The sequence below is a fragment of the Aulonocara stuartgranti genome (assembly GCF_965226115.1).
Source record: "Aulonocara stuartgranti genome assembly, chromosome: 2".
Lineage (NCBI taxonomy): Eukaryota > Metazoa > Chordata > Actinopteri > Cichliformes > Cichlidae > Aulonocara > Aulonocara stuartgranti.
Window position 1 is genome coordinate 23,100,233 of NC_138940.1, and position 13,113 is coordinate 23,113,345.

Sequence of the window (13,113 nt, forward strand, 5' to 3'; positions counted from 1 at the left end):
GCAGCGCCGTCTCCGTTTGACCTCAGGACTCAGCTATGTTGTTTTGTGACAACAGCCAGTTTTGTGAGATTAAAGAGATCTGTAATGTGAACAGTTGTTAAAGATCTTTTTCTCACATTCTGTCTACAGTAAATCACCACAAGACCCGCTTCTTGGAATCAGCTTCTCTATTTGTCAGCAGTAAAGTCAAGACGTTTCACAAGTTGCCATTTTATGATCTGTGATATCAAATGCAAACCAAATGCAGCTTCTTCTAAGAAAAAGAAAGCATTATGTTTATAAAATCACATTTAAGCTTCTACAAGCTGTTATTGACAGAGAAGACGGGTTGTTTTGTTCACCGTTTTCTACTTTATGTAACATGTTGTATTGTGTCAATTTTTGATGGCATCTCTACTGACCTGTAATGACTCAAACAAAAACCCTCAAACAACACAAGTGCTATAAAATGATATTTATTACTGCATACTAATATAAATGTGATTTCAGACATAAGGGGATATAAACATTTAACTTGATCGTCCAGGTCAAATTACCGACGTGTCTCAGCTTGTTGGTCCCACTTACAAAGGAAACTTACAAAGTTGTACAATCACTTAGATGCAGCTGAAAGCAGGCTCAAAATGGCAAGAAATAGATTTTAATGAGTCACATACTGCATGATCAGCTGACTTGATTGATGTTGTGTCCAGGTGTTAAAATGATAAACATATTTCAGTGTGCTCTATTTCAGTCTTCCAAATGACGGCAAACACGTTGTCTGGATTCTCAGAATACGCACATTTCACGATTACTGAGAACAGTGAAAGCGTTTCTAACCACATCTTAGAAACACTGTACTGAAATTACGCTACATAAAATGGGTTCATCCTAGGCTTTTCTTTATCACTGGACTGAGTGTTATTAATATTGGCACTGTCCCATTTTCTTAAAATGAACTGTAACATGCAATTTTTTCTCCCCAAGTGACAATGTTGTGAATACAGAATAAATGTGTTCCTTCTGATGGGGAGTTTTTATATTAGATTTATATGTGATTATTAAGTGCTTGTATTCACTTTACTTTCAGCTACCTTTATCCTTCTCATTGTGAGATGACGTTAGATTAGATTAGATTTTTCTTCAAAAAGCGTTTTGTTTGTTTCTGTTGGCTGGCATACAAACAGAGACACAGCCACGGGGTAATTAACATGTAATGCACTTGCACATACACAAATGCTGGCAATGACATTGGTCAGTTACACAGGTGACTTTGCAGGCTCTACAAAGACTCACCACAGAAGTCTAGACAGACAAGTTCATGCAGCACGGCCCCTCCCCCCACTAGCAGCTGAACGCATCAACAGACTCTGCAAAGCATCTTAATTTATATCCTGTCTTTCTGAGGAAGTTTGAGAGGTCAGTAAAACTCCTGTTTCAAACACATTTAGTATTACTTAGTTAACACAAACATTAATCTGACTGGCATAAATGTTAGCATTAGCCATTTAACTGTTAGCAGCTAACCCACGTTAGTTGTCTGTTATCATTAAGCTAGCAGCTATGGCTAATAATGAAATATTAACGGTAATTTTGGAGCTAGGCAGCAGATTTTATCAGTCCTGCCTGTCTGTAAAGTTATTGGACTGTTAATTTAACACGAAGGCACAGTTGTTTTTGTAAAAAAACAGTTTCATTTCTCACTGGCAGCCTACTCTTCAACTCTGTTCAGCAACAAAAACGTGGGACTAAGTCGACAGAAGCACAGAAAATGAACAGGGCTGTGGTTCAATCCTTTGCATGAACCAGCATTGTTCTAATATTTTAAAAGAAGTATGCCTATTTTGTCATTTTTTCATCTGCGGTGTTAGAAATAGCATCAGGTATTGAGTATTTTCCTGAGTGTCGGAATTCTAGTATCGCGAAAACCCTACTCAGGACATTACAGCCCAGCCCTGCTTCGACTGTCTGACCCTGGGAGACTAATTTACTGTTTAAAAAATAGATAATAATGATAATAAGAAGAATATGTGTGCTCCTGGTCACACTCCTCGTTCAAAGCTGCAAGCTCTTCCACTGCAATTTCCCGTTTGGTCTCTGGGTCTGAGCACCCAGCTGTCATTCCTAGTAACGATCCTCAACATAAAAGCTGAGTCTGTTTGAAACAAAAGTCGATGGTTGCTCTCTGCACAAGTTACAGGTCCATGATGCCTCATTTAAGTCATGTCTGACCTCAGCTTTTTATGGGCTGTGTTGTGGAACTTTTTAACCTTCCCTTGTTATGTGAGTTTTTAAATCATTCACTTACATACAGCTTAACCAGCAAATTTCTTTTTCCTTCCCAAAAGCTTTTACATGGCTCAGAAATGTATTACTTAAACAGCTCTCACAAAGCATTTTCAGACTAATTTCCAGCCACAGAAACATTACTGCTCTCCGATAGAGGTGAAATATTTGGCAATAATAACACGTGGACACCTCACGTCTTTAGGTAACACAAGCTCTCCGTGTGCTTTGTGTTGTTTTCTTAGAAAAATAGAAGCTACATTGTAAAATTACTAAGGGTCACAGTTTCCCTCTAGCTTTCCCCGTGAGGTAATAAAGCTTCAACAGGTAGTGTTTTTCAGTGCTTATTCATAGCTACACAAAGTACTAAGGATAAATATGATGGTAAGTTTGCACTCTATATGTAAATAATACTGTACATACATTTACATAGTGGTTTGAATAAACATTCTGTATAAATGCATTTTTAGTGTCACCGAGTTGTCCTCTAGAGAGGCCTCAGCGTAGGAATATGAACGTGTTTATGTAGCATCGGTTTCATCAAAGCTTTTGCATTTACTATTACAGCCTGAGGAGGCACACTTCCATTATTTCATCAGCATTTTGGGGTTGATCTTTGAGTCTTTCAGTCTGCGGCGAGTCCTGTAGAAGTGACTCCAGGTTCCCCTTCTGACTCTGATCTGAAGGCCAGTTTGTTGGCACTGAGACTGCTGTTTGTCCCTGATGGGAGCACTGGTGTGTACAGGAGGAGGTGTGCAATTAGTGTGTTTGCATTTATGAAGAGCTTGTGTATTTCTGACTGGAACGGGAGCTGGAGCGGTCTAGTCCGTTACCGTGGCATGAGCCCTTCCAGCGTCCTTGGTCATCCAGATGAGATGTTCTGTAACACCAGCAACACAGGCAAGACTACGAAACAGCAAAAAAATATATAAGGTTTAGACTTTTGACAAATAGGTTTTCTTGTAAAACCACATTTGTAATTTTATTGCATACCTGGAAACAGTTTTTAAACTTTTGGCTGACAAAGTAGAGGGCAATCGGGTTAATGCAGGAGTTTATGGAGGCCATGTTGATTCCAATGTAATCCATCACTAACAGGAAACTGACAGATAAAAAAGCCAAGGTTTACATGCAAGACTACAGGAAGGTTCAGAATGGAGAACAATCGCACTGGCTATCTACGTGCCTACCTGAGCAGCTCACAGCGGTCGGGGTCATCCTCCTCATAGATTGTTTTCTTCAGAATACGGCTGAGATGAAGGGGCAGCCAGCAGAAAGCAAAAATCAATACCAAGCAGAACACTGTCTTTGCTACTTCCCTCCTCTGCAGCACACACACACAAAGAAATCAGAGGAACAGTAAGGTGACCATACCCAGCTCTTGATCTAATCACAATTCACAGGTTACTGTAATGTGTGGTGTACAGAAAGAAAGTTTTTGCTGTCATTGGTTAGCTGTATTTCACAAACTAATATAAAGATCCACTGTGCCAGTGAATTTAGTCATTAGTTTGAGTGACCAGTACTCTCTGAGAAGAAGTGATTCTTGTAAATTATAGCAGACATCGCCATTGCATAAGCTAATCAGTGTAATGGTTCCCAGCATGGCTGTCATCTGCATCTCTACCTGCTTCATGTGGTCATTGAGTGCGATGCGCATGCCTTTTTTGCGGCTGAGCATCTCACAGGACATGAGAGTGTAGAAGATTCCCGTGCAGACCAGAGGGAAACAGAAATAGAAGCCAAACAGCCACCAGTCCTTCGCTTCCTTGTAGAACTGGGAAAAAAACAAAACAAGGGTACTGGAAAAAATACATATCTATTTTTCAAGATAATGTCATGTTAAACCTGTAAGAGGCAGGTACAGTGCAACTTTGGTCTAAGTACATAAATCCATTTGTATCTCATTTGATCCACAAGTTTCCCAGAACTCTGCGTCATCAACATAATCACTGTTTTCCTGGCCTGTTGTACGTCTTTGGTGGATTAGCTGCGTCTTTGCTAATCTTTGCTTATATGGATAATGTTGATATTGTTGCTGATATTTCAGCTTGAATATTTACTTTGTTAAACCAACATAAAATTGTGTGTATTATATTTTACAGTACTGTGCAAAAGTCTTGAGCCACCCCTCTGTTTTTAAAAAAAAATTTTCCTAGGAAAAGTGGAAATAGGTGAAAACATACATGGAAATACAGCATACAAGGAAAAATACGAGTTTGTAAAATTGCAACAACCTTGAAAGCCAAAACATGACAGAGCCTCCACGGTGTTTTACAGATGCTGCAGACACTGAACTTTTACATACATGCTGATGATGACTTTCTTATTTCTTAAGGACATAATTTTCAGATACGATTCCTCTGACATAGATAATTGGATACATCTTTTTTTTTAGGCCAGCCACTTCTTTTGCACCAAAACATGTTTTTGGGAAACACCTTGATGGTGCAGAATATTATTTTAATGCAAACATTATTTGGCTTCAAAAACTTTGCTGTGTTTTTCTGTTTTTTTCTTTTTTAATTCAGCTCAAGAAATGAGAACAAATAATGTGGTTTTTATGACAGGCTGCATTTAAAAAAGTGCCTAACGATACAATTTAAACTGTTTTTTTGCCAAGTTGACTGTTATGTGTAGACAACATTTACTCATCCCTCATAGATTAATGTTAAGCAGTTTAACAAATGAAAAAACAAAGGGAAAAAAAGATCCTCTAAAAATGTTTAGGCACAAGGACCGGACTAAAAATGTGTGATGATGCAGGCGATGTCCAAACTAAATAAAAACTTTGAAAAACCTTCAGAAAGCCTGGAGGACTTAAAAAAAATAACAGAAACTCTGGTTTCCTAGAGATTGTAAAGAAATGAGGAGTGGCTTATGACTAATAAACAGTACCTTGATTCATAGCAATAATCAGCTTAAATCTGACTATTGATCAAAGCTGACATTGTAGGTTTATAAGATAATTCAAATCCTGATGACACATTAAAAGCCAGCTTCCTGCTTTGTTTCCACTGAACTGTGTGGTTCCTTCCTTCAGATTTAAAAGAACCAAAATATCTTTGTGATTTTGATCCTGCTGCGTGGCTTTATCAATGAACTGTGAAAAAGTAATTTGACATGTTTTGCCTGCAGTGTGTTGTATTGCATTTCTTTGCTGTCACTAATAACTTACTGGCAGAGTGATAAAAGGAACCTGATTAAAGAAACACTCTAATTGTATCATTGCTGTCCAGGCGCTTTACTTTGAAGAGAACCATTCTGTTGACATTTGCACTCGAAAGTAACATCAGGTGCAAGCTGAATAGAATCCAAGGGGTTTATTCCCCCTCAGCCCAATCCTAACAGATCCAAATCAACATGCTGGATAACTTTGACCATGTGTTTGTGGGAAAGTTTAATAATCCCTATCAAACATTTTGAATTGATACATAACTCCTCTCTGCCAAACTGAAGTTGTTTAGATCATATATCTCAGAAAGATGTAAGTATCCAGCTGTTTGGAGTTTTTCCATGTTGCTGGTTTTCATATTTTCTCAGCTAAGGCGGAGGTTCAGACGGCAGACAAATTAAAGGAAAAATCTGAACCTTTGACCCGGCAGCATCAAACATTTTAGTCCTGACGGGAGAGGTCACTTCCTCTCTGATCAGCTGCAGCAGTTTCACCTATCTGCAGAGGGGTCGTCGTGTGATTTGATGAGTTTATAATAATGTGAATCACCAATGACAAGGCACACTGAAACTGTTCTAGAAGCACATGGTGGCCCATCGCCTAACTTAGATATTGTGTGTTGTTCTTCTTCTTTAAACTGCCACCCTGTCTGTAATTGTTGGCAGGATTATTCAAAGACTAACAAACTCGATTTTATGAACGTCGGTGCAAAAGGACAAAGGACATGGTGGAAAGAAGAAGCTATTTTAGTTTAGCGCAGATCCCGATCGCTTTCTTTAAAAAATTACAAAACAGAACAGTGGATTTTTTTCCACTTTTGGTGTAGACCACTGATGTAAGTGGGAATAATGTGCAGCTGCAAGTTAATGTAGCCCACGGGAGGCTTTAATAAGCGAACAGGAGTTCTGTGAGGTACATCCACAACGTTTCAAGAAGGTACCTACATCATTTTAAGCTCTTTCTGCTATAAATTAGGTTCAGCCTGGAATCTAACTCTTACCACATTCTTGCCAACAAATATTACACACGACTTCCCCGGGCAAACTGATGTTCTGTGATCAACACATGGAGCTGTGCTGATGCATTTCTTCGATTTACAACAGTTTAGTTTTTCTGTACTGAAGGCAAAATGCCTGAGACATGTTGTTGTTTCTACACTTCGTATTTCTCAGGCTGTTTATCATCTGTTTTGCGAACTCATGGTATAAATTATAATGTTATGACACCCTTAGTTTAGCATATCTCAAATTTATTCTGTTTATAGCAAAACACTAGTCACCTTTAATTTAATTCAGTTTTATTTATATAGCACCAAATCGCAATAATAGTTGTCTCAAGGCTCCTTATATTGTAAGATAAAGATCCTACAATAATACAGAGAAAACTATCCAACAATCACATGACCTCCTCTGAGCAAAGCACTTGGTGACAGTGGGGTGAAAAAACTCCCGTTAACAGGAAGAAACCTCCAGTAGAACCAGGCTCAGGGAGCCATCTGCAGTTACTGGCTGGGGGTGAGGGGAGGAAGAGCTTGTATGTTATTTATTGTGTTAAGTGTCCTGCATTTTAATGAGAATGTCATCATTGCCAGTTGTTAGCCCAGTGTTTAAGTGATTTTTAGAGAATGCTATCAAGCTGACAGCCCAAATTAACATGGTGGACAACGTGATCATGTTGCAGAAATAAGAGTATAGGCCAAAATGTAGTTCTGTATTTACTATAGAAGAGTTTAACAATATCTTGTTAATTTCTGTGCACAGTGATGAAAATTGGGAAACCGAAGGTAGCAAAGGACACCTTTTTGCAACAACTAACACCTTATGACCTTAATACATTTATATAAAAAGTACTTGTGCAGTTTTTCCACCTCATACTGGTGACCTCTACATTGTGATGCTGTAAATTTTGACTTGACTGTGACAATCTGGTGGTTACCTTCATAAAGCTTGTGGTCTGTTCTGGATGCAACAGGCAAACCCTCAGCTTGGTGCCTCTGTATGGTATCTCCAACATGTCGAATGCGAGCGCCTCGGGAACTGCCAGCACCACAGCAAGCAGCCAGATCAGTGTCACCTCCACAGCTTTCCACAGTGGGATTCCCATCCCTTTCACCCTGCTCCATGATGTCACTGCATGGTAGCTATAAACAGAGACATCCATTAGCTGCTTTTAATACTAACACTTGTCAGTGTCTATGTATGTGTGTGGAGTAGTGGTGTACTCACCGGTCAATACTGAGTGCGCACAAGCTGAGGACGGTGATTCCCACCGACGCTTTCTGGATGAACGGCATCAGCTTACAGACGTACACGCCAAATGGCCAGTCCTCGGCTAACAGCTGCAGGAAAAAGAGACGGAGAGGAGAGAGTTTTGTAAATGTAAGAAGTTCACCTGTGTAAACATGCGGGCAGACCTCTTTGAGGTCCATTTAGGGGTCCTTCTTTCCTCGTGTCTTCTTTCATTAATACAGCTTCTAATGCCAAAAGCAACAACAGCATGTTCCTCGTGACTGCCAAGTCCATCTCCCAGGGGCAATAAGTTCTGCTCAGGGTCAGGACAGCATGTGTAACAACAAATTATGGCCACACATCTGAATATCAGAAGGGACTTTATATTTTTCAGCTGCTCACAGCAATCTGTACTGTTCGCTAATCTATCAGAGGTTGTAAAGCCTTCGCACTCTAAATGTTTCTTCATTAAATCAAAAAGTTGAAATGCATCTTAATACTCCCACAAAAAAGTTTCAAATATTGTTTTTTGGTTTAATAAGCTCTTGCAGGCTGGGATTGTCTGGCTGCACTAAAATCTCTGACCATTGGATAGTGCAAGTGAATAAAGTCCTTTCTATGAAAATCCTAGCATAACACTTTACATCTGCCTTTTTATGGGTTTGACAATCCCTTGAAGTTTTAGGTAGACAAGTCTGCAACATCAAATCTTACAAAGCAATAAATAAACCTGATTTATTTATTCAATTCAATTCAATTTTATTTATATAGCGCCAAATCACAACAAAAGTTGCCTCAAGGCAACTTTTGATACAGAGATAGATACAGAGAAAAACCCAACAATCATATGACCCCCTATGAGCAAGCACTTTGGCGACAGTGGGAAGGAAAAACTCCCTTTTAACAGGAAGAAACCTCCGGCAGAAAAAATTGCAATTATCAGGTTTACATTTTAGGCAATGTAAACTGCTTTAGCTTGAAGTAATACTAAAGTAAAATACTAGATGCATCCTCAGCTTTGGTAATAAACTGAATCAATATTAAGTTTCTACATATTGTGTAAGTCAGCTAAATTATTTAATGAAGACTTTGTCATGCGAAACTTTCACTTGTATTAACAGTGAATTGAATTTTATTCAAAGATATAACTGTGTGATTTTAACACAGCAAACAGTTTCTGAATTAGAGACCTGAGAGACAGAGATCACATTAAAGTGACAAACTCCAAAATGAAGCCACAAAAAACAACAGACAAACAGACTCATAGCTGGCAGAGGGGTAATCCAGCAACCAGTGGGTAATGTAGCTATGTCCATCTTTTATGTACAGTCGATGTTAAACTATGAGAAGAATCATAAAGACACATAGTATAAATCTGGTTACCTTGTACACATTGATGGGGATGGCGATGACAATATATAACAGGTCTCCCAGTGCCAAGCTGCCAATGAGTACATTGGGTCCATTCCTCATACATTTGTTCTTATATATGATCCTGAGCAGTGTTGAGTTGCCAATGATTCCCACGACAAAGATCAGGCAGGATATGATGGTGTTCACATATTTGAAGGCTTGCTTGATCTCCGTGGGGTTTATGCACATGGGGGGGTGCGAGCTCCGTGGTCGGCCCGGCTGCGAGGGTGGAAGAACAACTGATGCGTTGTTGTTGCCGGGTTCTAAAGCTTCAAGCCCACTTTGGGAGTCACGGACGAACCTGGAGGCTGCAGCCTCCGCAACCATCAGAAGACACAGCAGTGTGATGGCCCTCATCTTCACAGAAGCCTCACCCAAAGGTGCACAGAAGTAAGAAAACAAACACTTAAGGCACACACACGCATCCACCCACTGGGTCTTGCTCCACAGCTGGCAACGTCTGAGTCCAAGTTGTCCTGCAGAGAAAATAGTTCAACCATCAAAACAGAAAACTTGCTGCATGTGTGAAATGAAGACAAGCCTTCCAGAATGCATGCTGAGGTGAAAACCAGCAACGATGGTGAGTTCACCGCTTTGGCCTAAAGTATTTCTAACAAATGTTAGATTCTCAGGGCGCATAAAAAGATATTTATGGTTTGAAGAGGATGACTTTTGATTCATCTAGAACGCCAAAAGCACGTCTGTGTTTTTGTTTACCCTATAAAATATGTACTTGTTGCTGATCCTGTGATTTTTCAACTTGGGGTTCACATTTACAGTTCTGTACCAAATAATTATAAAAATAACTACTGAATGGATTATTAAAAAGTTTATTACATATAATAATGCCCCTCTGAGCATGACCAACATCACCAGGTGCAAATTTAAATTTCTCCTGTGCTTTGGTTTATGGTGAAAATTCTTTTTTTGAAGAAATTAAAAAAAAGAAACCCGTTTAACAATCTCAGCGACCCCTGCAGTATGTTCATGGATCAACTAAGAGCAAAATCATCCCCACACCATTGAGCCAGCCTATTGTCGCTCGATCCAGTAATTATAAAACAAAGCAAACATTTCAAGCACAATCCTGAGTAAGCAATTTGCTCTTGAATCAACAGGCGTCACAATATATTTAACTGAGTACATGTGCACGTATATTAAACACATCATCAAAGCAGCGTTTTTATGCGATGAAAAAGAAGCTGTAAAATAAAGGCTGGTGAACAAAGGGAGCAGGAGGGATGAAATATTGATGAAAACAGTGTTTGTGTGTCCCGTGCGCTCTAACATTGATTCTTTCTTTCACTCATAGAGGACTCTAACTTGGCTATGAGCCCTCTCAAGAATCATGCCCCCCCCACCACACACACACCCTCAGAATGGCCTGGAGCATGGAGGGATAAATGGGCTGATTGACGAATACAACCGCGTCTATAGAGACATGCTATCGGGGTGAAGACGTACACACACGCTCACACACCACACAGACACACTCACACACACATGGGTACAATCTTCATCTTGGCGCAGATGAGCAAACCTCTTTGACATGATGGTTTGGAAAGGCAACAATTTGCGGACACACAGGGTTACTTTTAAATAATCATGTCAGAATACACTTGCATTTGCAAAATTTAATGCAGTTGCACTAAAAGAAGCAACATACGCTTGAGCGCATGCACACACACACACTCGCTCAAAGACAACTGCTATTCATAAATGCATTTGACTGAAAAACACTAGTTGGTTCTGTTCTCACACACAAAGGCAGAAAATCACATGGGTCAACTCACACACATATCACAAGAAATCAGTTTTGAAAAATGTGGCCATCGTCCAAACGTATGTCTCGGTCATGTGAATGATGCCTTTGTGTTGTGTAACATGGCAGCTCATTAGGCTATGTTAGAGCAGAATTGTCTGATTTAATTGGAAACCTGAGTTTTAACTGGCCCGATCCTCTTAATCTAATAGATTTGGCTTTAGAGACCATCTCCAACCTTTAGCTCTGCTGGCTCCACATCTGAAGAGGTTGAGAGAGAGGGAGGGGGAATGTTGGCAACCAGCTGAGCAGCAGTGGAAGGGATATTGCGGTGGTCAGATAGTGTATGCCTGTGCGTGGGGGCTGAAGGTGGGAGCGCAGAGAAGTGTTGAAAACTGTGTTTTTAAAAACAATGAAATGCAGGAAGACACAAGAGGCCAGGACAGGAGAAAACTGACAACTTGATCTACCGTACAATTTGGAAGGACAATAAAATAGGGAGGAATGCACAGGAAAGGGAGAGCCAGAATGAAGGAGGGGGGTATCTGAGCTACAATGAAGAAGAGGGCAGAAGTCATGAGAGTGACCTCAAAGTAAGAGATGGCAGGAAGATTTTAGGAAGCATTTATCCTCAGCATAAATTTCCAGGATGTCCATGATGTGAGGAAATGACATCAAACTGTCTTAATTTTCTTGGATCTTCACATTCTGAATTATCCGAGCAGCACACAATAAATGTGACTGTTGAAAGCAACATGTGGTTTTCATCCCAAGCTGTGGAAAGGAGGTGGCTTCATTTTATCATTAATTTTATAGCGCTGGCTAGATAATTAGTTGGCAATAAAAGTGCAACAATCAGATAAAGCTTCGCATGCCTTTATGACTGAAATGATTCCCTGCGGCAGAATACAGCCGCTGAAAGTTATGCATTTTTTTTTTAAAGTGAGAACACAGTGCGCATAAACCTGAAAACTGTATTTTTAGACAAAAAGCTTGGGAGCTTGTATATCCGAGCAAACAAATCCCGCATAAGTAAAGTTTATGGGAATATTTGTTGAACATCGTCACGTTGTCCCTGCTGTTTAGAAGCGCAATGTCTAAAATCATGTGCACATCATCACAGTGCCGTTTTACATGGCTGTGAGGGGATAAAAACCAATGCTTCCAAATGTTTCCAAATCCACCGAACCTGAATTTAGGTAATAGTTAAACAGCCTCCTTTAAAAAAAAAAATCCCTATTAAAGTGTTAAATGTTTCTCCGACAGTGCCCTGCAGGATCTCCAGGGTGAAAAGATCCGATAAATCCTCTCTAGCAAGAAGGAAAAGCTCTTCAAAGCTTTACTCTTTTGATGGTGTTGTGATGCATTCATGCCACACATTTTAAAGACAAAGCCTGCGCGCTTGCAGGTTCTGGAAGCGACAAAGGTCGCAGCCTGAGATCAGCTGGTGATGCGGCGCACAAGCCGCTCGTTTTCAGCTCTGCAGCTGTCCGAAAACTACACGATCATGCAGGAGCATCAGAGGGCAGGCTGAAAGTAGGTTAAAGCATTCATCAAGTCCGGCACAAAGGACTGAATGGGGTTCAAAGCAGTAAATATAAAACTCTATGACATGGCAACAAAACATATTTGGCATGCAAAGTGCAAACTTCAAAAAGCCCGGAGAATGCAGTAGCAGACGCACAAGAGCAGTTAATATATACACAAAACTGCAGATAGATAGATAGATAGATAGATAGATAGATAGATAGATAGATAGATAGATAGATAGATAGATAGATAGATAGATAGATAGATAGATAGATAGATAGATAGATAGATAGATAGATTGTAGTCTAGTATAACATAACATACATTTGTTGTTGCCTCTCCATATTTAAATTGAATCAAATGTTAATTATTAAATTAATACCAGCTTCACTCGACTTACCGGACCGCGCTGTTATGATGTGCTCAAACTCAACGTTTTAGATCAATATTCCTCTGATTGGCCCGAAGCTGTTTGTGTGAGTTCCTGGCGTTCAGAGTTCACACCGTGCTTAGCTGTGCGTAAAACCTCTCCTCCCTGCTCCGCCTGCGCTCTGAGCAGCCTCCCGACAAGTCGAGGGGGTTAAATACCCAAGCCGGGAGGTTGCGAAAGCAGCCAATCAGACACAGCCATCCTTTCCATTGTGTTGTCAGGATGAATGCAGGAAGACTTTAGAAATACATCTTTTCAATACTGCAGATGAAAAGCTTATCGGATTGTTCCCGCAAAATAATAAATGTGT

The 13,113-nt window shown here is 40.0% G+C and overlaps 1 protein-coding gene across 1 annotated transcript; it reads right to left on the reverse strand.

Moving 5' to 3' along the window:
* Window positions 1-439: 439 nt before the first annotated feature.
* Window positions 440-12,940, reverse strand: LOC309691323 (endothelin receptor type B-like). The gene is made up of 9 exons (XM_082508940.1): window positions 12,774-12,940; window positions 9,052-9,557; window positions 7,666-7,778; window positions 7,376-7,580; window positions 3,893-4,042; window positions 3,456-3,589; window positions 3,259-3,367; window positions 3,099-3,171; window positions 440-2,997 (listed from the first exon to the last, which is right to left on the reverse strand). The coding sequence occupies exons 2-9, from the start codon at window positions 9,436-9,438 to the stop codon at window positions 2,891-2,893; spliced, it is 1,278 nt and encodes a 425-aa protein (XP_082365066.1). The 5' UTR covers window positions 9,439-9,557; window positions 12,774-12,940; the 3' UTR covers window positions 440-2,890.
* Window positions 12,941-13,113: the final 173 nt, after the last annotated feature.